Source organism: Bidens hawaiensis, unplaced genomic scaffold, assembly GCF_021521415.1.
Source record: "Bidens hawaiensis isolate Kalapana, Puna unplaced genomic scaffold, B.hawaiensis_p1.1 tig00015291_1, whole genome shotgun sequence".
Classification (NCBI taxonomy): Eukaryota; Viridiplantae; Streptophyta; class Magnoliopsida; order Asterales; family Asteraceae; genus Bidens; species Bidens hawaiensis.
The window spans coordinates 210,543-236,048 of NW_027492362.1; the positions used below are offsets into that span (position 1 = coordinate 210,543).

The 25,506-nt window shown below is 34.0% G+C and overlaps 1 protein-coding gene and 1 pseudogene across 2 annotated transcripts; one reads left to right on the plus strand and one right to left on the minus strand.

Annotated features, from left to right (window-relative positions):
- Nucleotides 1–5,550: 5,550 nt before the first annotated feature.
- On the plus strand, nt 5,551–6,810 carry LOC143548861 (BTB/POZ and TAZ domain-containing protein 4-like). The gene is made up of 3 exons (XM_077039920.1): nt 5,551–5,892; nt 5,963–6,249; nt 6,357–6,810. Exons 1-3 carry the CDS (start codon nt 5,554–5,556, stop codon nt 6,493–6,495), a joined length of 765 nt encoding a protein of 254 aa, XP_076896035.1. The 5' UTR covers nt 5,551–5,553; the 3' UTR covers nt 6,496–6,810.
- A 2,834-nt stretch (nt 6,811–9,644) lies between these two features.
- LOC143548873 (formin-like protein 6) lies at nt 9,645–12,609 on the minus strand (annotated as a pseudogene). Its single transcript, XR_013138029.1, has 4 exons — nt 11,282–12,609; nt 11,002–11,201; nt 10,672–10,913; nt 9,645–10,597 (listed from the first exon to the last, which is right to left on the minus strand). The product of XR_013138029.1 is annotated as a formin-like protein 6 (transcript).
- Nucleotides 12,610–25,506: the final 12,897 nt, after the last annotated feature.

Sequence of the window (25,506 nt, forward strand, 5' to 3'; positions counted from 1 at the left end):
CCATCACTAAAGACATAAATTTAAACATGCACATACACTCATCAACGTTAACACAAAATAGTTGGAACATGAGTTAGCACTTTGGATCAAGAGTGTTCTTCCAAAATGCCACAAGCCCACAAGTACCAGTATATTGTAGTTTTTGTTCATGAACTTGATAATAATTTGATTGAATAGATGTGTTGTTTAAATAAGTACGGTATGAGAAAAATGCTTCGTTGCTAGTCATCAAGAGGGTCATCAAATTCAAAACACTTAGTACGCACAATACATTGGGCATAAACCCCATCTTATTATTATAAAATAATTCTCTCATGTTTTGATCAATCACTGTAATCCACTACCCCTCACATGAGTAACTGATCAATACGTTATGAGTAAATAACTAACAACCTTTTATCTCAAGATTCTAGATTTCTAGAGACATTTGATATGTTTGGATCACCGTGTCCGATAAAAGAATCATTGATACCTAAACATCCTTTTATGTGTGTGTGTTGAAACGAGTTATGAATTAATCATATTGATGGAACAAACTTCACACCTTAAATAACAGAACTCAAATATTGTATTGTCATTTATACCTTAAATAAGTGTTGAAAATGACTAATAAGCGAGTCCATCTTTGGCATCTTTCGAGTTTTGTCAACTAGCCTCCAGCATTATATGTTTAATGATAATACAAGAGTGAAAATGCACGACATTAGATTTACATAGGACATGTTTTAAGACAGTACTATCGAAGGGAAAAAGGTAAGTTATGAAAGAAAAACGGATACACGACATGACTATATGGTTGGTAATGATGACCCATTGACTCGTTTGATAATGTTGCCATATTAGGCCAAACAGTAACGACAACTATCTTAAATGGGCTTAAACGTTTATAAGCTAAACAAGGTCCAAGTACGGGTCCCTATTTTAAAAATGTGGTGATTAAAAGTTTCACAAGATATAACAATTTTTCTTATCGGGCATACAACTATACAAGATTATTATTTTTAACGAATAATGAATAAAAGCATGTAACCCAATAGCAAAAGGCGACCCTGTATGTTTGCGATCGCAGATAACTGTAAGTAGCCCAAATCCACCATCTCTTGTTCCGGGAAAAACTCGTCGCTTGAAGACCAACTATGACGAAACCCAGTCGAGATTGGATTCAAATTTAAGACCTTGCAGCCTCCAACCCAAATATTCATTTCCCCTCCCACGCGTTGAACTAAAACTCTTGAGTGTGCGGTTAAATTTTTAATTTTTAATATATTATTATCTTAGTTGCCTTTAATTTTATTTTAAGTGTCTCGTTTATAAATGTTTTCATTTGTCAATGTATTTTTAAATTTTAAACTACACATAATATGGTGATTAAACTATTTTTAACGTTGAGTAATTATTATTACTCTATAACTTTTGTATTAGAAAAAGTATTATTACATTATATTATTATTATTATTATTTATTATATAATTACGTTAATATAAAACTATAATTACCTTAGTTATTTGTAAATTTAATAGGTTAATTTATTTATACCAGATCTCATCCATTGTCTATATTTATCATTTTAATTCAAATGACGCGTCTATTCGGTTATGCTAATTATTGACAAACAACATGTGGCATTTATTTTATATATATATTGACTTACTTATTATGTATACATTGACTTATTTCACCACTTTGTCTATTTCATTTGTATTATCGCACTATATCAAACAAAACGTACAATAAACCATTTGCCCCATATTGCTCAATTATTTGATTCACTAGGTCACATGGTTAGTATCTCATACGATCAAAGCGATTCAGCTTTATGATCCAACTATTCTTGTCTTTACACAATCTATTATATGACAAGATTCAAGAAGACGCAATTATCACACGTCTTATACTGCTGTAAAGTATTTGTTTGATCAAGCATTGAAACTTGATATTTGAGTCTCAGCCTTGACACATCTTCCCACAAGCCTTACTTTTTTCAATCGCTTATAGGCAGTGGCAGAACTTGAACATACAAGTCGGGGGGGGGGGGGGGGGCTTGAACATTTAAATCGGGGGCCGAAACTAGCACACCAATTATATAAAAATTAAGTATATACAACAATACATAACTAATTCTAAGGTAAATCAAACAGTAGATAAGTTAATAAAAATATAAAATATATACTAACTTAATTGATTATACCATTATATTTGCAAAACAAAATTCATTACTTAAAATGTAATTGCTTTTAAAAAGATTAAAAAGTAACTAGAAGATTTCATCTTTATAATAGGTGTACTCAATTTAGTATACTTATAGGCTATGTAGCGTGTTATATAGTATGTATACATATATAATATAAAATATAACATATTAGACATAGACATGTAAAATTTACATTTTTAACCCTTCTTCTTCTTCTTCGTATTTGCAGGCCGGCTGCCGAGAAAAGCTATACGCCGGAAAACTGTCGATGCGTCTAACCAGATAAACTGGAGGGCCAGCACCCCCTCCCCTATTAAGTTCCGCCCCTGCTTATAGAGTGGTTATTTTTTTAGTTTTGTCGTTAGCGAAGTTATCTATAAAATTAGAACTGGTGAGTTAGATGATTGATTGTTTTACAATTTACAAAATTTAAGAATATAGCACATATGAGTAATATGAAATTTAAGGGAATAATCATAAATACTAACTTTTACAAAGCAGTGATTACATGAATAGAAGACAACCGATCAATAAGTTGCGTATATGAGTAATATTAACCAACCCAAATACCAATATTACAATCCACAATTAGTTTCATGCTATCGTGAATGGGTGTTTGATATTCAGCTTTAAACTGAATATGAAACCAAACCAAACCACTAAAAATCGTATTCGGGTTTTGTTTCGGCTTTTAATCGAATCTCATAAGTAATGGATTCTTGAAATGAGTTGAGAACTTTTCATCCACATCACATTGGGAAAAAAAAACTAATTTACCTCATAAGTTACTAGAGGTTCTTAATTAGTTCATTGTTTAATTCAGAATATATAATTACCTACAAATTACATGAGTTTTGATGCCCTTATTTGTAACGATCCTTCAAAATCATTTCAATGGTTATACAACTTTAATTCACAAGTTCAAAGTCCTTATTTGTCAAATTCTTACAATTTATTCTTAACTTTTGACACTCAAAAATAACCCTGAATAAACTCTTGAGGATGCAATTTGAATTTTTTTTTGCCATAAATGATAACAATTCATGTTATTTTTAGTTAATGATCATAGAAAAGGTTGAGAAAAACAAACTTCACAAACCTAAAAAGCCATAAATCACAAATTTAAACCAATAATCAAATCTAATTCATTATTGTAAAGACGAGTAGTACTATTAAGCTCAATTGTGATGTCAAGTATAATTATCATTTCCACGAAGAAAACTAAAGAGTGTTGTGGATCAATGAAGATAGAAGAGAGAACAATGAAAAAAACATTGAATTGTTTTGTTGTATACAATGAAGGGGCACATATTCTTGGAATTTGGAAATTAATACATCCCTTAAAAATGACTTATATTTGATACTTTATCTAGACACACAAGGGTTATGCACTTTTGGGTGTTTTTTCTTTACCGTGCTTGTAGCTTTAGGTCTTGAAGCCCCTAGGTCATCTGAAACTCTTGTACAAGTATTATATGGAAAATTGGAAATGTATATTGAAAACTAAAACCTAATTGTTACGTTAAGACCGACACAAAAATCATACTCACCATTGAAAGTCGTCGAAGAGTCATATGTGAACAATTATCTAACATAAACTTGACATTAATCTTACTTAATTAGATCAATTATCAGTGTTGATATATAGCTTTATGATAATAACGAGATGATTGGTGACACAAATGTTTTCAAATTTGGATTTAGGAATAGAGTGATCAAAACAAAGATAGCTGTTTGGTCTCGTGACCAATCTCAAACGATGAAGTATATAGAATATGCATAGAGCTAGCGCTTCCCCGTGTGTTATATTGTATCAGGCTATATTTTTAAAACTTGAGAACTGCGAGAACTATATAACATGCTTGCACATAGTACATTAAAATTAATCAAAGTAGCGAGGGATCAGAGAAAGTGTGATGGTTATGTAAACCATGAGTGTATTATACGTGTCGTATTTGTCAACATTATATAATTTCTGATTTAAACATCTCCCAATAATGCTATTTGGTCTTAAATAGACACGTCATTATTTTCGTCCGTTGTTTAAGTTGATCAAAACCGTTAATTAGAAAATAATCTAAGGACCATTATGGTAAATTATACATTTGTTAATTTGTTCTAACGTTTATAAATGTATCATCGTTGTTCCATCTTTTGGTTCTCCTTGGTCCTCCCTTGAATAGCCTAGCTAGGAATCCACCACCAATCTACGCCGGTGATTGGTGGCTGGATACAACGACCCACGGCTTATTCGGTGGTGCCGGCGTGGATATATTGAATCGGCTTTCATATGTGCGTGCATGCATTGACATTCAGACACATGCATACATTATTCACGTTGGTTTAGGCATCAACAGATTCTATATATTTACGCAAACGAAGTCGATCATATTCATATATTCCGCCATCATCTTTCCATTAAGTAAGTTTTTCGTTGTTTAGATCTAATTGGAATTCGATTCTAGAATTGTATTCCAAATTATATGCCAATGAAAAACGTTCAGCTTGGTATTTGTTACTTTGATAATTATTGTTTCAATAAAAATTCATTAGGATTTTAATTTTCAGAATTTCACATGTTAAATTCGCAATGGCGATTTCTGGATCAACTGGTCACTACTCTCGTTTTCTGGTTCTCGAAATTCACACAAAAATGATACAAAGTTTTGAAAATTTTCCTGAGTTTTAACTATTTGAAAAGTCAGGTGAACAAGCGTTTCATGACTCTCAGATTATCCAAGCGTTGTATTTTACGAATTTCTATTTGGTCGTGAACATAGAGTTTATATTTGCAATTGCGTTTTTATCGTCGATCATCATTTGACAGGCACTTGCTTAAATCTAAGGAAACAAACAAATTATGGAAAACAGCCACGAAGAAGTCGCCAACAAAACCAAACCTGTACCTCCTCCATTATCTGCTCCATCAACAAAATACATCAATCAACAAAAATGTTGCGGTCTCAACAAAAACAGGCCAACATTGATAGGAAGAAATTGCACCATCTCTCAAGCTAGGGGATCATGGGACTGTCTTTTTGATGAAGCTTATAGAGCAGATGTTGAGATTCATACCGACACCGATTCCATCATCTATGCACATGCTAGTATTCTTGTAAGTCTAATTATTCTATATATAAGCATTCTTTCATGTAATGTTTAACATCACTTTGATTTTTTTCATTTTTTTAGGGTATTGCATCTCCTGTTTTCAGAAGCATGTTTAAGAAATCGAGACGCAAGCATAACATTTCGATTAATGGTGTCCCACCAGAAGCTGTTCGCATATTTATGCGCTTCTTGTACTCTTCATGGTACATACTATATGCTCTTCATGTGTTTATTACAATTTATATTTCTATATGGTTATGTTTTATTTATTGTCTTGGTGTAGCTACGAAGAAGCGCAAATGGAGGAACATATATTGTCCCTTTTGGTGCTTTTGCATGCATTTGCAGTACCGCAATTGAAACAAGAGTGCGAGTACCAACTCGAACACAGATTGCTGAACATGGAAAATGTAGTTGATGCATTTCAGCTATCAGTGTTGTGTGATGCTCCTAGGCTTACAATCATTTGCCAACGGTTCGTGTTAATGTGCTTCCAAGGAGCGTCTTCCTCTGCAGGATGGAAGGCCATGAAAGCAAGTCATCCACATATTGAAAAGAAGCTTCTTGAATCCTTAAAGTTTGAAGACTATGTAAGCATATGCATGTTTGATCGATTTCCCGATATGTTTTTCTGATTAGTATCTATTTTTGGTTATATAGAGGCAAAAAGAGAAGATGAGAAAGTTGAATGAGAGGAAAGTTTATCTTGAGTTATATGAGGCGATGGAAGCACTTGTTCATATATGCAGAGACGGTCGTAAGCCACATGACCGAGAAGCTTGCAGGTATGAAGCTAACAAAGGGCTTGAATCTCTTCTTCAACATTTCTGTGGATGCAAGTTGAGAGTTGCTGGTGGCTGTCATCATTGCAAAAGAATGAAGCAGCTTTTGGAGTTGCATTCGCGAATCTGTGCCGATTCTGATGTTTGCAGGGTTCCTTTATGCAAGTGCGTCGCGTTATAATAATAATAATAATAACAACAACAATAATAGTGCTAATTATAATAATAGCATTGTTGATATTATTAATAATCATTTACTTGTTTGAGAATAGGAAGTTGAAGCAGAGGATGATGAAAGAAAAGAACAAGAAAAAGAATAAGGATGATGTGAAGTTGAAAATACTGGCGAAGAAAATAATGAGAACGAAGAGTATTACGGGAGCTCCATATTTCACATTGGCATCATTATGAGGACGAGGGTTAGCAACGGGTATAGCAATAGAATAAAATTTGCAACTGTTATCGTTTTGTATCCATAATCATACACAAGAACACAAGTATAGTGTATATCTTGTTCTTGCATTTATTGTACAGCTGTATGTACACTGAAATCTTCATGAATCAGGACGAAATATTGAGGAAGTCTAATACTTCTAATCTATGCACCCAATTGACTAATCATGTATGCCTTCTGTCCTATGGTTTTTTTGTAATGTTATAAAGAAGTAAAACAAATGGTAATTATTTTATTATCATATCACATGTAGAGCATTTGTAGCTCAGTGATTGAACAACCATAGAGGTGTGTACAAATTGGTAAGGTAATACTGAATGCGATTGACTAGACCAAATAGAGTACGTGTTATATGTAGAGTAAATTCAAAGTCTAACACAAGCTTAGGACTGGTACAAGGTTCTTACCAAGACAAGGGAGTATGCTATGCATGGTCGGGTTCTTCCACTCTTGTCTTGGACTTGCGAAATTTGGGCCAACTTGTGTTAGGATGCCCCATCAACAACGTTGGGACTATTAGTACGATCTTCTGATCACTCTCGAACTGCTATAAGAACGACCTTAACAACCGAAGATAGGTCAGCTAGCTCATTTACTATACACCTACTTACTATTCTCATTTAATACAAATAACCAAAAGGCACTTTTTGTCATGCTAGAGTCAAGTTAATGAATAAGCTCACACTTAGCGTTACGACTTACGACACTAATTTGTAGTTTATCCTTGAGCAAAGAAGATTACTTAATGGTGTGAAGTTCTCAAGCTTTGCCTGGAGAGATTATTTGTAGTAGCATTATATTTGGTTTGGTGGTTTATAATAACATACTTACATAATGGATTCAAGCATTAAAAGTGTGCATATTTACATAGAGGCTCAGAATGCACACTTGAATCAACCTAATGTTAAATAACTAACAATGGTTAGACATGAAGCCTCTTCGTGCTAATTTTGATATGTAAATCGAGATGGGGATGAAATAGAAATTCAACCCAGGTGAGAAAAACCGGTTTGGCCTGCCACACCAAAGAATCTGGGTCTCGCTCTCTCAAACTGGTTTGGATCCGACCCAATTTGAATAGCTTGCAAAAGAAAAAGGAAACAACCCGGTTTTTTTTTGTCCCATATCAGTTTGATCTGGCTGAACATTCATGCCTCCAACCCAATTTTAACCCGATATGGTTTCTTCCTAACCGGTTTTGACCAACCCGGGCCATTACCCGAAGCTGCATGGGATATAACCCGTTTTGTACATGTCTTCTGTCTAGCTTTGTGGAGGCCAAGGTTCAATCACCCATTTATCAGGACAATCAACAAATGGACGTAGAGGTGCACAAATTGGGTATTAGAAAAACCCGGGTTCGGGTATGATCGGGTATTGGAAAATCATATATTAGCAATACCCGGGTCGGGTCCGGGTCCGTGTATTGCCTCTAAAAACCATACCCTATGTATTGGGTTCGGGTCGGGTATAGAACCATGTATTTTAAACCGGGTATTTGAATACCCTATTTCCAGGTATTGAAAAAACCATATTTTTGGGTTTTTTCGGGTATAGATTGGAATTATTTAGGAGTTGCACTTTTTAGGGGTATGTTTCGGGTATTTTCCCGTTATAGATCGGGTATTGGAAAAACCGTTTCGGGTTTTCGGGTATTACCGGGTACAAATCAGGTCCGGTTCGGGTACGTGTTTTCAGGGGCGGACCCACGTATATCCGATCGGGGTCCCGGGACACCAATGTTTTTTGAAAATTACATAAAGACGGTATATTAAATTTTGTATGGACCCCATAAAAATTAATACTTTGAACCCATACTATTAAAACTGAACTGGTCTAGTGGAAAATCCCTTACTTTTTCTTTGAGAGGTTGCAAGTTCAAGCCTCACCATACTATGTTTTTGTTCTTTTTTTTATATATCCTAGTCAATATTAGTTATTTAGTTAGGATATTTGTGTTTTTCTTTAGTTTCTCCCATATAGTCATTATCACCCTACAACATATATAATGGCAACATGAGTTTTGCATATTATTTTATTATTTATCATGTGTATGTATATTATAATTAATCATTTATTTGTGTTAAAGTTATTTTTTCAGGTTTTAGTCATGTATGTAAGACTATATATATAGCTTTCTTTTATGTTTTTCGAGTATGAATAAAAATAAGTTGAAAGTCAAATCTAGATCCTTTCTACTTACTCGTTTCCGATGACACCATATTTTCGTGTTTTATTATGTTCCTCGCCTCGACCCGACCCGAATAACGAACGACCCGAAAATTTTGTAAACCGAAAAAATTGGGACCCCGGTGACAAAAAATTCTAGGTCCGCCACTGCGTGTTTTGGTACTAAAATGCATATCATATCCGTAGCCTACGGGTAGGGTCGGGTATTAAAAACCCGGTATAAAAAACCGGTTCAAGGTTTTTTTTTCAGGTCTGGTTTCGGGTTCGGGTTCGGGTTTTCTGTGTACCTCTAGTAAAATGTATACAACTTTGGGCTCAAACAGGTCTGGCCCGTTTGGTCTATCTCTAGATCCAAAGACTATGTACTGTTTAAACCCCTGACAGAACAACAAGTCAACAACAATAGCTCCGTCGCAAAACCCTACTTCTATTTTCTTGCCCCAATACACGTCTGAAAATCGTAGCATTACTGTCTGAAGCTTGCAATGTACATATATTTTTATTATTAGCTTCAATCAACCTTCACTCTGTTCTAATGACAGTGGCATTTTATCGGTCACCTGGTGTGTGGGGTAAGTCATCTCAATCTTGCACATTTTGTTCTTCATAGAATAGTCCCAATAATCATAACAGCTTAAACATGCTCTTTTACTTTTCTACTCAACTATACCGGTAACTTTGGGATCTACACTTAATTAAACAAAACTTAACACCATCTTTAATCTTTAGACTTGGGTCAAAATATAATAGCCTTAATTTTGGTTTAGGTAGAAGTTTTATCTGATCTTTAAAGTGTTCAAGGGACAACAATATTTATAAGATAATTTATTTAAGTACAGTAGCGACCCCTGAAAAAAAATTAAAATTAGTATTCAATTAAGCACTACATGTTAAGAAAAATAATGCTCTACTAAACTTCAAATTATAGCATAATGCCCTTAATAAACATTTATTTTCTGTCAAGAATGTATACAAGGAAACAAGATTACTTCTACTATCAAGTATTTGTATTCTATACCAGTTAAAAAACAACCATCTTCTTCATCATTTGGACTCACTCTCATGATTTCAAAATATAGCAAGATAAACCTATTTTGTACAAGCTGCATTTCACGGAGAAGAATACGCGCTCTCATCATCAGAACTTATATTATGATGCACGTTATATCTATCCAAAACCGGTAACGATGCAGTGGGAGCGATCCTGAACGATCTTGCTGAACCCATCACAGTTCTATCCTGCATTTGACCGACCTCCTTGCAAACCCGATCCAAAATCCCAAGAAAATCCCTTACGATCATAAATATTCTGAACGGTTGTGCTCCTTCGCGTGCAGTATCACCATGAAAATACTCAGTCACGTCTCTCACAGACGCCAACACCTTCCTTTCGTCAATCTTGATTTTTGCAATTTCGATTTCGCTTCTTTTAAAAACTTTTTCAGCGACTCAAAAAACATTCCTTGCGTGTCGGCCTTTTCATGGCCCGTTATTCTAATCTTTTGAAGCCCGATTTCTAGCTTTGTTACGTACCCGCTTAACACATCTGAATCCATTCCCGCTGCTTTTTTAACATTGCTTAATTCTCTACTCAACCCGCCGACAACTTGCAGCCCTTGATTCTTGAAACTGTTGTTTTTAGCTTCGTGATCTGAGTATTCTGATCTGATGATTTCTTGAACGACAAAGTGGAGTAATGTGGTTTTGCCATCGGTTCCTTTTATATCCACTAGTTTTTTAAAGCGTGTCGAGTTTAAAAGCTGTGGCTTCACCACGATTAGTACCGACATTCATTCGGTTACCCGTTCTTAACACAGCTTCAAGAAGCTTAAGAAACAAACGACTGTTCTTTAGCTCCTCACTTGCGTCCTGATAGATATTATTATACACAATGAGTGAGCGAACAAAATATATAAAAATACTTGATTTATGAAAAGAAATACCTCTAGTGTTAAAAAGGATGTCCTGAGGTATTTAACTTCTGTATCAAAGTTTGCTCTGTAAAGCATAGCTTCAACTCTTTTGAATGCAAATGGTATATCAAGTATCGCCTTTAGAAACCGCTCTGCAGACCCGAGTTTTGACGCGTCACCTTTATAATCTCTAAGTTTGATCTCTTCTTCTTTGGTCGGAGCCATCTTTACTAGTGTTTCTAAAAGCTCTGCACCTAACCCTTCTGGATTTCCTGTTATAACCCCAATACACTACACTTGTTAAACTAAAGTCTAAAAGTAACAAATTTATAAAAGTTTCATAATTTGTAACTAATTTACCATCTAGAAGTGCGTCGGCGACTTCATCTCTGGTTACATTTAATGCTCTTAGTAGAATGGCTATGTTTTGCGACTTTTTTGGATCTAAGACTCGGTTTTCTTTTACGACTGGAGGTAGAACTGATCGACGGGGCTCTTCTTTTTTTGCGGGACCATTCGAGTTGCATCCGAATAGGGATTCCATCATGTCCTCATTTAATCTAGGGAAATCATACATATTGAGCATTAATGTTTTGACTAAATGTCTAAATGATGTGTGTTTCAGTGTATGTATACTTACTGGAAGGAGCTTGATTTTAACTGATCCCACACGGTTGCTCTATCGGAAGTCGCCCGCACTTTGTCCCAGTGTAGAGGCTTCAGCTTCGGTTTCAACCCGTCCACATCATCAGCTTCAACACCATTGTTTGTAACATTCTCTAACGGTGTTTCCTTCATTATCCCCGGGATTACTTTAGGACCAAGACTTCTTGATTCCTGCATTGCCGGTTGTTGAGTAAAAGCCGGTTTCATAGGAGATACTCTCATCTTCTGCTGCGGTGGCATTGCTGGCGGCAGTGGTGGTGGTGGAGGCGGAGGTGGCGGTGGTGGAGCTGGTTTAGATTTGTTTGGAGTCTGCGCTGTGAATTCGGTCCTTCGGGGACTATACGTGATCGCTAATGGCTGATTCGATGGTGGAGATAGAGGCGGCCGTGAAGGCTGCTTGGTTGAAACATCCGGGGAAGACGAAACCGAAAGCCTGGACCTTGGTGAAGTTCTTTTCGAATGAGGAACCGGGCTAGTCGACCGTCGTGGTTGGATCACCAAGCTCTTACCATTACCATTACCATTACCATTACCATTAACACTACCATTACTATTACTATTATTATTACTCGAATTAATCTTAGATTTTCGACCCGAATGCCCGTCTTCCGTACTGGCATTTGATCCATGAGGGGTGTAAAAATCATGGGTTTCGTCATCCGAAGAAGACGAAGACATTGCGGGTGGAGGCGGTGGCGGTGGTTGGGGTTTATGTAACGGTGGGAGGGGTTGAAGATCAGGGCTGGGCCGGTACCGGTCCAAGGCCTTGACAGAAGCCAGTTTATGATAAGGCGAATGATTAGGTGGTCCATTGGTGGGTTCAGTGACAGATCTCGGTGGCTCAACGGTCCCAATGTACAGAAAACTAGACGGTGGCATATTATCTTCATTATCCTCATTCCCATTCATATTATTATTAATATTATTTCTCCGGCGTGAATGCACCAGCTTCTGCGTGTCACCGGCGTGTTTTACTTTATGTTTGTAGACGTAAAAGGCTAATGCTGATAACATACCCAGAGTAACAATTCCAACTGAAATGGCAACAGCTATTTTTTTGGCGGGTTTGGTGGGTGGTTGAGGGGCAATGGGGTGGTGTCGGCGCCGACGGCACCTGGTGTCGGTGGTGGTGGTTGTGATGGGGTTTGGGTTTTCGTTGAAGAATGGTGTGGTGGTGGGTCGGAGGTGACCGGGAAAAGTGGCTGGTGGAGGATTCTTCGTTGTGTTGGGTGGGCTGAGGAGGAGAGTAAGGTTAGAAAAGATAGGATAAAAAGGAGTTTCATGGTGTGGTGTTTGTTGTTGCTAATGGTCACGCAATTCATGTTATCCGGGTGGGTTTGTTTTCTCGTCTTGTGTCATTAACATTAGCAAGTGTGTGTGAGAGAGAGAGAGAGAGAGAGAGAGAGAGAGAGAGTAAATAATACCAAATAATATTACAAGGAAGAATTTGTGAAGCTTCTTTCATCTGCAATGCAAGATCTGGATGCTAGCTATGTTTTTTTCTTTATTTTTTTAGTTTATGGTTGGTAGGTGGGTACAAGTGATTGCAGCTGGAGTTAACTGCATTTGGGAATATTTGTTCTGGAATAAGGGGAAATTAATGGTTGGACTTTATTGGATGAATATAAGGTGTTGATGGTAATGGAAAAACTCACCTTTTATAATTGTTATTATTTTTTAATTGGAATTATAATTATAATCATAGAAGCTTTTAATTTAACCACCAACTATGGTTTTAAAGAGTGACAAACAAAATAGATCACAGACCAGACCAGACCAGTTTTGCTTGTTTGACGGTCTAAACCCTTGTTATATTTTTGAAAAAATAATTAGCTTGTATTGAAATAAGAAATGTGGTTCGTAGTAGTTTTCAATACCTAGCTTGTATTTGAAAAAATAAATGCTTAAATTCAGATAAAACTTAAATAAAAGTAAATATAAATAATAAAAAATTAAACAACCGTTTTGATTTACATAGTAATTTTCATTATGGATGAACTGTGAAAACTAGTAAACCGTTAAGATCTTACCGTTTAAGGAAAGTGATTGTTTCAGATTAGATTGTTTTGTTGGTTTCAATAATTTATTTGTAAGCACTTATTTGATCAGATTTACGTTGGGTAGGGTGAACAATATGGTACATTGTATCGAATATATATATATATTAATGGCATTTATGAATTATGAATTAAGGATATTTACTAAAGCGTTTTGATATCCAACTTTTTAATTAACTAGATTAAGAGACTCGGTAATCTGTTTTTACCTTAAATAAATTAGTGGGTGTATTTATGTTAACAAAAAGTAATTATTGAATGATGGTGAGATCGTTTATGAAGTGTCACGTGGAATGCAATAGGCACCGACTGTCTCTTTTGTGGTACATGGCCACGTCACTTTAAGCATCTTACCTTTGCTTTTTTCCTTTGCCAACCCTCAATTCCTTCCCCTCGGGATACACAATCAAAAACACCTGCTCATAATTTTGCCCTTTATATAACGTCTTGTCTTCTTTTAAAATTAACATCTATATCTTTTTAAAACAGGTTATCAACTGTTTATACTGATTTTACGTGGTCTGACTCATCCAGAAATACCATCAAAGAATAAACACACCGATGTATGAAAACCCTTTGAGTCGGATCCCAAATGTTAATCATCATTACAAATGTCATTACACCAAAGGCCAATTGTAGTTATAGACTAAACTAAACCATTTATATAAACTTTAGATCTTGCAATTATATAATGTGTTTAATTTATATGATTAACATACGTTAATATGACCATTAAATCAAGTCAAGTCAAAATCAATCTCAACTCACCTTTTAAAAAAAAAAAAACTTATCTGTGGTGCCACTGTTGAATAAAGTGATACTAGAGTGGATTCTGCTTTAGTTTATTATATTTGGTTTTAGATCTTTATGTCAATATATTATTACACAAATTCACAAAATAATGTATTGACAATGTTTGAACTTGGAACGTGCATGATAATGCGTTTAAATTTAACTTATAAGGAATTTTTTAAATACATAAGTTTTCTGTTTAAAATATAATAAATAATAGTTTTAAAGAAATCATGAAACAACATAAAAGGATTTGACAGTGAATAATAAGATATTCCAATTTCACTATCACAAGTAAGGTACATACTTATACTTTGCTTGAGCACATAATCAATGATGCACCAACACCATATGTACACACATGACTTGACACATACAAATAAAAAAACATTCGAATTATAGTAATTATTAGTTCGTATAAAAAAAACTATAAACTACAATTATCTATTTAATAAAAAACAAAAAGGATTAAATTTAGCTCAATTTGCCAAATGCCAATGCTGGCTAGCTCATTTGGCAAATCCTCCACTGAGTTAGTTCTTGGGGGGGGGACCCTGGTTTAATTCACACTTGTGACAAATCTTCAAGTGTATTTATCTCCTATGATGGCAGTCAGTGCTAAAAAAACAACTCTTTTGGGGCCAGACACCAGGGTCAAGCTCGGGTTTGCCTTGCCGTAGGTCTCCTATGGCGTTTTATCGCGTACAAATGTTAGCCACTGTGTTACATGCTGTCATAAAAAGTAAAAGAAAGGTTATTGTGTATATATATGTATGATGCGTAAAAGAAAACAAGAAGAAACTTGTCTTATTAGGAAATTGTGGTGTATAAGTTGCAAATGGGCCCTTTTCTACAATTTTTGCATGACATGAAGACATTATTAAAACTTTGGATTCCCTTTGAAAACCAACAGGAACGCAATGGACAATAATACAATGGTCAACATCATAAGAATATCATAAATAGGTGTACGCATATGAAACTTTTATTCATTTACCAATAGTATAATATATTGGTATATTAAGTATTAAAATTCAAACTAGTCTTAAGTTTCTAGCTTTTCTTGATCCATAAATCTTGTACTCAGAGTCACAGATAAAATGTACTACCTAGCACCTTTGATACTTGGTGGATAACCTTTCTAGTGGTTTAAAACTTGTTTGGGAATGATGGAAATGATTGTAAGATCTTGTTGGTGAAATAGGATTTAGTGACGACATCAAAATAAAAAAGAATGGTTGGGTGTAGGAAGTTTGGTAATCTTTAACATCGCATTGTTTCAAAATGGCGGTGGAGGTTCGCTAACAATCCTGATTTTAGGTTAATGTTATAAAATCGATTCGTGGTGAGTATGCATGCTTGACGGGCACAACTTGTATAGTGGAAGTGATGTGTGGAATCATGTTGTCAAATCTTCTTTTTGTTATTGATCATTCTAAAAGTATTCCTCTTTTTTCCGTGGTTTGGAGAAAGGTTGGATATGGAGGTTTCACGTCCTTTTGTTAGGAATATTGATCAAGTGATTTTCTTCCTTGTGAGATATCTCGTTTATTCAGTTTTGAGATAGAGAAAATTTGATTGCTTGGTAGCCGATAATGACTTGTGAGTCAGTGTTTAAAAACCAGTTCACACCGGATGGCTGAACTGGTTATACCGGATTCCAAACAAGAAGCCGGAATTTAGATCCCGGTATTTTTGGGCTATATTCTAGAGCATCGAACCGTCGGTTTTTAAAAAGAATACCGGTTTAAACTGGCAAACCGGTTTTAAGTCCAATAGATTTTTAATATTTTTTGCGGCCCGTATTTTTTAAAATTGATTTTTATCCTAGTAGATAAAGTTGAAACGAGGAAAACAATCAACTATGTCATAAACCTATTGCACACTTTTATTTTAAAATAAATTTGGTTTTAAAATCAAGTGCTTTTGTATTATTTCTTTTATTATGGATTAGCTTTTGGATGTAATTTTCGATTATTGTTTGAGCTGAAATTGCATTTATATGTAATTATATATAGGGTAAACATTCACCCGGTTGTATCATTTTTCAGCCTGATCCGATATGGGTAAAAAACCGGTTTTAGTTTAATCATTGATATGTCTAATTAGGGGCGGATGGGTGGATGATCTAGCTCAGTTTAATGATTTGTGTGGGTTTATTCAACAGGTTACACTAAATAACTATTCTGATAGATGGCTGTGGCATATCAACTTAGAAAAAGACCTTTTGACTAAGCATATTTGGAATTTTATTTACTTACACGTTCTTCCAGAGGGTGTCTGCTCGAGTGAGCTCGACTAGGTTCCCAATCAGGTTGTATAACCTAGTCTAAAACCAAAATTTATAACTCTACATTCATTTTTTTTCTCTTGATCTTTCTTCTTTCTATCACTTAATTTTTTAAAGTAGTAGACTTGAGGAAGTTAACAAATCCAAAATGCAAAGGTGAGTTTATACAACTTTGACCTTAAATTTCGCGTGTTAAATTATGTGTTAGTGTAAAAGAGTGGTTGTTTTATGTGATTATGAATTTATGATTACGTAAGTGTAACAACTTAATTTAGCATAAATTAAGTTGTTACATTTGTGTGAGATAAATATAATTCCACAATTGAATTAGAGGTGTAAACCTCAAACTTGAATTTATTATATTACAAGGTGTGTGTGTGACCAAATGAACTTGAATCCCAAAGATGAATCTTATCAAAATGATTATGTGAAATAAAAATGTCCTGTCAATTAGTTTAACTTTCAGTGTGATTGAAAACATAAAATATGTGTAATTAGCTGATATTCATGAACTGAATCAAAAAGTATTTAAAAGGAAAGTTGTATGCGAAATTTGTAAGTGGCGTATACGGGCATCTCCTTACACCGGACCTACAATGAACTTTCTCATATCTCATGTCGTATGCCCCAAATGAAAGAAGGGAGCGACGTATCACACAATGTATGAATATGCCAATGTCAAAACTTTCATATCATCTTCTTTTCGCATGTTAAGATATCTCATAACATGAGTGTGTATTCTTATGACTTAGTGCTTCTAAAAGGGATAACTTCGTAGAAATGTAATGAAACCTGGTTCAAAGAGGAGGGGGGGGGGGGGGTCCCTTCTATAATGTGCCCCCATAAACATATATAGTTGAATCCTTAACGATCACTACGAACATCTTTGAGAAACAACCACAACATATTGTTTGACATTTACTGAATTCATGGCATGCATCTCTAGTCTTTTCTTTTTATATCCTTGTAGTTACTATCTCCCCCTTTTGATGTTAGCAATTAAATATGAGAAATGAAAGTTTTTATAGTTAAAATGAAAGATAATTATATATTTTTATCATTAGTTATTACACTTTTGATATTGAAATGCCAATTGTCAAAGACTAATGAAAAAACTAATTAGTTAAAACAATACGAACTGAAACTATTACAAAGTATGTTTTTTAACATGTCATCATGTGCTAAAATGTGATTAAATATACAATTAGTCTACATGTAGTTGCATTAAATCAAGCATGCATTAAGATATGTTTTCAAAAGAAGACATTTTGCTTTGTTGTATGTAAAACATGTTACTTTTAAGTTTTTTTTTTCTTTTTAATCGAAGTAAGCTTGGAGTTTGTATTAGCAAATTGAAGAAGAAAAATAAAAACTTGTAATTTGAGGAACCTTTAGCTTATTAAATATATATTAGAAATAAATAAATAGAACTCGCTTCTTTATAAGAAAAACAATTTCTATTAACTTAATTATATTAAGAACACATCTATATAGTGTTTGCTTTTAACTAAAGAGTATGGGTTAGATCGTGTGAACAAAAGAAAGAATTCAAAGACTTTGTTCGTTTTTTTTTCATTGAATCTAATTGTATAATTTATGATGATTTAACTTCGGTGACGGCATAATGCGGAGGTCACAAATTCAATCTCTAAGGTCCAATATTTCTTACTTATTTCATGGCTCGCCATTCAGTCAGAATAATAATAACAAATAAATAAAGAAATAAAAATAAGTGAGAGAATCCTAGAAATGTTTCTTTTTGAAAGAGAGATTCTTGTTTTGTCCTTTAAAAAACCGAATTCCGGTTTTGTCCGCTCCTAACATTTCACCGACGACATGTTGTTTAGTCGTCACGACAAGTATTTTTGTCCAACAAAAAGATGACACATGTCATAAAAAACACACGGCCTCCCGACCTAAATTTGAAAATCTATGTTTCTCGGCCTAAAAATTGAAAAACTCTGGGCCAAAATTTTGAATAATCTCTGCTTCCCTATCAAAAATTTGAAAAATATACACGTCATGACCAAAATAATTTAACAATCTATGTGCTTCGAACAAATATGGGAACAAAAATTTATACGGCCTGGCCAAATATCTTGCAAACACGTCGAGCCGACTTCTTTGATGACGTATGTCGTCTTCTTGTTGGACAAAAATAATTCGTCATGCCGTCTAAAAGACACATCAAATTTGGTGGGGACGTTCCTAGAATTCCTTTGTTTCAAGGACAATTCTCGAATCTCTCTCTTCAAAAAGGACATTCTCGAAATTCACATTAACTAAATCTCATTCTTCATGGACTAGGAAAGAAAATAAATTAAGAAAGAAAATCACTGTAGGACTAACCCATATAATAAAGGTATAAGTCTTTTAGATGGGAGGTCTTAGGCCAATCACAAATAGTAAGAAATTTGGTGTAATTTAGAAGAAAACAAGTATAAAAGGAATATTTGTCGTTAAAAGAGCTTACATATTAAATAAGTCAATTTTTATCATATTTATTTTTCTAAGAAACTAACTCTAACGAAAATATAATAAAAAATGTCTCAAAACTCAAGCTTTTAAAGAAATTTAACTTTCGTACTTTTCTCATAACCTGAAAATAGAATAACAACATAAATGATGGTTATAATAATCAGGGGTGAGTACGGTTCGGTTCGGTTATTGGGTGAAACTCAAACCTAAACCTAAGTTATCGGTTATTTTAGAATACCAACCAATCGATTTTCGGTTATTCGATTATTCGGTTATTCGGTTTTCGGTTATTTTCGGTTTTTTATTGTGAGTAGACATTACAAAAAATAAATAAATAAATAAATAGATTACCTCATACATATTAAATTTAAAATACAAAAACAGACACGTGTTACGTGAAACCAAACAAATACAAAGTTGTTTGAGTAGTAAAGTTTTTAAATTCAACGACGTTCTTAATAAAAAAACTAAAGGTTTGGCCGAATCTTCATTCATTGTCTTATTCATCTTCAAAGTTTAGATCAAATCTTTATCATCTTCATAATCATCATCACGATCAATGGTAGATTCTTTTGGTGTTTTGTTTTGGTCATAACATCTTAAAAAAACACGTAGAAAACATATGTTCGAGTAATCGGTTCGGTTCGGTTTTTTCGGTTTTTTTAAAAATGGATAACCTAACCTAAACCCAAAAATCGGTTTTCAAAAAACTAAAAAAATAACCGTCGGTTAATGCTTCGGTTCGGTTTTTTCGGTTCGATTTTTCGGTTATTCGGTTCCGGTTAGTTTAATTCGGTTTTATACTCGCCCCTGTTATAATTTATCTATTGAAACCAAAAACTAATCAAGGGGTACGTCATTTATTTCTTTTAAGGTTTCTTAAACCATACGGGTTACAATGCACTTTCCCGCAGCCTATAACTTCTCCTGTTCGAAGGGGACGTGACATGAGTAAAGCTTGTATTTATCATTTATGAACGAAATCCCTAAACGAATGTACATCACGTGAGAATTTGAAATTTTCACTTTTTGCCCTTACTATTTTTAAGTAACAAGTTAGCCCCCTTAGTTTTAGTCTTTTTCCAAAGAGTTAATGGCCATTTTCATCCCTATGGTTTGCTACTTTCGCCACTTCAGTCCAAAATTTTTAATTTTGTCAATTTAGTCCTCATAGTTTTAAATATTAACCAATTACGTTCCATCCGTCTAACGGCATCCAGCTATGCCGTTAGTTTAAGGGTATTTTTGTCTTTCTCCTTTTAATTTTGAGTTAATGGTCATTTTAGTCCCTGTGGTTTGATATCTTTGCCAATTCAGTCCAAAGTTTGAAAATTTGTCAATTTAATGTTCAGTTTAATTCAGTTTTTTTTATTTTTTATGTTTTTTGTTTATAACCCTGAAGAGCATAATTCAAGCCCAAACCCATCGAGCAACCTCAAATACTGGTATGCATTTACTCTGTTGACAACAGTAATCATAACCCCCCCTATATTTAGTTTCTAAACATTTCCTAAAATCTTCTCCATGGTGGAATTCAATGGTAAAGTGGCCAAGGTAATTCTCTGAAACCGAATTATACAGAAAAAACTAAAAATTATTTTGTAGATTAATGTATAATAGTTGATTACGACCCAGATTTTCGTTATGATATGTTAATCTCTAAACCCTAAATATTATGCATTCATCAAAGAAACGATTTTTAGTTTTTGCGTACAATTCGGTTTCACGGAATTGCTTTGACCACTTTACCATTGAATTCTACCATGGGGGAGAGTTTAGGAACCGTCTAGAAACTAAATACAAGAGGAGGGGGTGTGATTATTGTTGTAGATAGAGTAAATGCAGATTTGTTTTGGGCTTGGATAATGCTCTCTAGGGTTATAGAAAAAAACTGACTTAAATTGAAAAAAATTCAAACTTTGGACTGAATTGGCAAAAGTATCAAACCACAGGGACGAAAATGACCAATAACTCAAAATAAAAAGGAGAAAGACAAAAATACCCTTAAACTAACGGCATAGCTGGATGCCGTTAGACGGATAGGACGTAATTGGCTAATATTTAAATCTATGAGGACTAAATTGACAAAAATACAAATTTTGGACTGAAGTGGCGAAAGTAGCAAACCACAGGGACGAAAATGACCATTAACTCTTTTCCAAATCAAATAAAATATTAAAAACCTTGAATATATGACCAACTTAATTGCATTTTATATACACTAGTAGAAAAAAGAGCTTTTGACGCGGTTGATATTTCATTTTTGATGCGGTTCACCCTTAAAACCGCGTCCAGAGGCGAATCTCTTTGGGGATCGGGGGTGGCCCCGGCCACTGCCGTTTTCTCCGTTAGTAGGGTAAAATTCGCGATTTTTTCTCGAAAATTTTTATAGGTATTAAGCGCGGTCACCCCGATGTAATTTTCCAAAATGCTACCGGTCACCACTAATTGTTTTTTTAAATATAATACCCAATCGTTTGCTTTTTTGTTCTAAAACCTCGCAGTATTTATAAACAAAACTTACAAAATAGTATTCGAATAGTAAAAGATTTGTTTTTATAAATATTTTAGGTCTTTGCAATTCTTCTTCTAGGTATTCACCCTTATGAATGAGGTCGGTACCGTAACGGTACCGGTACCGATACCAAAATATTTGGTTCGGTACCGATATTTAAGGTAAAATTTGAGATATACTAGTACCGAAACTCAAAACTTTAGTATCTTTTCGGTAACGACGGTACCAAATCTGTACTGATTTCGGTACCGGTACCAATATCAAATTTTGTTTATCCTTACTCACCATTCATCTCGCATTATCATGAATATTTTAGGTATTTGTTGGTTAAAAAATTCTTTTGTTTTTTTAATTATAAAAACAATTGTTTAAATAAATGAAGAAAAGTAGATATATAGATGTCATATTGTTTGATCCGACCCGACCCGAATCACCGACACGAACCGAATCGTCGACCCGAAGGTTTTGAGTCCGTGACATCGGTCACCCCGTGACTAAGCCCAAGATTCGCCACTGACCGCGTCTAAAATGGTTTCTTAATATCCACAAAAATCTATTGTGTAAAAAACGTCTAAAGCTATAAAACCGCGTCAAATAATATGAAGACTTTTTTAGCCACGGTTTTTAAATAAACCGCGTTTAAAACTCTCATTTATAAATAACAATAATTACAATTACACTATCTAGTAATCACCCTAAATATACCAACCATTCACACAACTGTTATCTTCCCCTTCCTCTAAGCACACGTCATAAACTTTATAAACAGGCCAAATAAAACCCATATCATTTGAATCTTCCAGAAGTTAGGTTTGACCAATAAAAAGTCAAACTTGACCATATTTTGCAAATTGTACAAGTTTATTTTGCATTTGTCAAAGATTTTCCACTTTGATGCGGTTTAAAATCGTACAAGTTTATTTTGCATTTGTCAAATAGTTGCTTATAAACTTGACCATATTTTGCAAATTGTAAAAGTTTATTTTGCATTTGTCAAAGAGTTGCTTATTTGACGCGGTTAGGGGGTATTTGACGCGGTTTAAAAACGTGGCTATAAATGATTTTCTAGAAATTAGAGTGAAGCATTTGACGCGGTTTTGAAAACCGCGTCTAAAAATAAGAATTGCTTTTGAGGCCCTATTTTTTGACGCGGTTAAAAACAGCGTCTAAAGCTCTTTTTCACCGCATCTAAAGCTAGTTTTTGTACTAGTGATATGAGACAAAAATGTTAACTAAGCAGTATATATATCGTGTAAAAATACAATATATGACTAAATTACATTTTAATTACATTGAACAACTCTTTACTCTATAAACAATATATATATCATTTGTTATTTACAACTTTTTTAGCTTTCATTGCTAGCATTCCGCACACTCAGATTTTGAAGGTCCAGTTAAATCAATGGAAAACAAACATGATTTACGGTTAATAATGGATTCGAAATATATAGTATACTACTAAGAACTAAAATATTTGTTACTTATAAGTTTTCTAAGAAAATGTATTGATAAAAATTTTAAGGGTATTTTCTTATTTTTCTTTAATTAATTTGTGTTAAAACTGTAACTTTTCATATAATAAAAGTTTACTATTTATTTTAAAATTGTTGTAAAAATTATTATTCAATGTTTATATATTAATCGTGTTTGATAGGTTTATTTTTTTTATTATCTGTACTATATATAATATAGCGATGATGGGCAAATTAAGACGTTTTTTTAAAGTAATTTACAACACTTAATGCATAATGTACAATATCAACTAGGGACAAAAATGTCATTGTGACATTAAATATCACGAGCATTTGCAATTTCTTTAAAATAATTACAAGTTTCATCCAATGAAATTACAACAGGTCCTTAGTCTCTTACTTATATATTATTTTATTTTCACTTCTAACCCAACTACCCCCACGATTTTTAAACAAGTCATAACTTTTTCGTACGTTAATGTTTTTTTAACATAAATGGCATCATAAAAACGAGCATTTTATTATCCTTAATTTGAGTATCATATTGCTATAATTTTCGAAGTAAAAAAATTTATGCAAAAGTGTTTGTAGTTTGCTTTTGATGGTTTTAAATTAAACCATGAGCCAAATTTACACGTTTTTTTGTCGTCGAAAAACGAAACTAAACTGTTTCTAATTAAAACCAAACTAAATCGAACCATTACTAACGATTAGGTTCCGATATAGTTTGTACTTCGATAAAAAATTGAGTTTTAAATTTAAAATAAGAATTATTAATCTGCATATACCTTCACTTCAAACTAAGTATCAACTAATACGTTATTAAGAGAATCATACTATGAACAAAGATAACTTTGGTCACATAAATAATAAACCTTATTAAATAAATTGAAGGCGAAATCATAACAAAACAAAGATTATAAAAAAAACACTGTAAATTTAGCTAAATTAAAGTTGTAATAGACGAGTTTGCTCGTATTAAATAAAGCTTTGGTTAACTATATTTTAACTATGTCTAATATATATTATATCTAATACTAAATAAGTAAATAATTAATATTTCAATATGTACGGCCAGCTCCGGTTTCAACCGTGACACCAAACTGGTGAACGGTCTCATAGTTTCAAACGAAATAATGAACACCTAAAAATTTGTTACATGATTATCAAAGTATGTGTTTCCAGTTTCCTGCTGCATCGTTCGGGCACTCTTATAGTATATCAGTTATTTATTAAACATTGTATTTAAATAAATTACTCTTTTAATACATGAATCTTAAACTTGTACTATAACATAGCTATATAAATATTTCTACTTATGCTAAATAAACATGTACATTCATATTTTGACAGTACAACATAAATTTTTGCATCATCCTGTCGAAGTTTCCAGAAATGTTTTTGGTGTATATTGTATCCACGTAAGCCTATGGGCCTTGGTATTGACTATTCAGGTATAACTGCTACGTCAAGTTAGTTGCAGTTGTAGGGACTTGTTGTACCTCAGTTTTCTTGGGCCCTTTTGACAATTTTCATCTGAATAGTAAACTACGACTAGAGCCTAGCCCGTTAATACTTTAGCTATAGTGGGCCTCACTATACATTAAGCCCATTTTATTAGTTACAAGTATAGGTGATCAAATCGGGTTGGTCAAAGGAACCGGAACCGGTTCAGAACCGGTTCTATTAGTCAACATCACTGTTTAAACCGGTTCCATGGTCGAACCGGTTAGGGAACCGAACCGGTTCCCCAACCCTCGGACCCGGAACCGGTGGAACCGGTTCTGACCGGTTCCTAAACCGGTTCTTACACTGTAACCGGTTCCAACCGGTTACAGTGTAAAATATTTTTTTTTTTCGTTTTTCGTTTCCGCTGCTTGTGTAGGTGATGATTTGTGTTCTTCTGATTTCTGAAGAGGCTCATGCTACTTTTGTTGTTCACCCACAGAGCAATGGTAAACAACATATTGAACTTAATGCTATGAGTGTCAGCGTGTTTGAATTGATTAGTCTGTATCGTGTATCGTGTAATGGTGAACTTAAATCTGTATCGTGTTACATTTGTTGAGTTTACTATGTATTATAGTCTTTTGGCTTACGCAAGTCAAATGCTGAATTATAATCAAGAGCGGTGTTATACGATTCGTATTTGTATAACATGTTAAATAAAAAAAACAATTAACATAAAATTCATTTTATTTACTTTAAGAAGTTCAAAAAAAAAAGGTTACATGTTTTAAAATATTCAAAAACAAACTAACAAAACATTAAACTTATAAATATAAAGTTGTGACATATTATTTCTAGAAAAGCCTTCTTGTTCGTCGTAATTATTGAGTGGCGACTTATTCATCAGAATTACTTGTAGAAACGCCTTCTTGTTCGTCGTGCACTCGAACATCAAGTGGTGTTTCGTCTTCCAGAGTGGTTACGTGTTGAACACGATCGATTGAGTCCAAGTGATCCTTCAATCAAATGCACATCTCCACCGACTCCGAATTCAGTCTTGTTATTCTCACCGATATTACCCTGCCACTAAGAGAAAAAGCAGACTCCGAAGCTACCGTAGAAGCTTGGGCGGTTAGTAAATCA

Excerpts from the sequence above, each read along its gene's own strand:
- LOC143548861 (XM_077039920.1), top strand. The coding sequence starts at position 5,554 with ATGGTTATGTTTTATTTATTGTCTTGGTGTAGCTACGAAGAAGCGCAA. Across the intron at positions 5,893-5,962 it reads CCTTAAAGTTTGAAGACTAT|AGGCAAAAAGAGAAGATGAG; the intron begins GTAAGCATATGC and ends TTGGTTATATAG. Across the intron at positions 6,250-6,356 it reads TGCAGGGTTCCTTTATGCAA|GAAGTTGAAGCAGAGGATGA; the intron begins GTGCGTCGCGTT and ends GTTTGAGAATAG.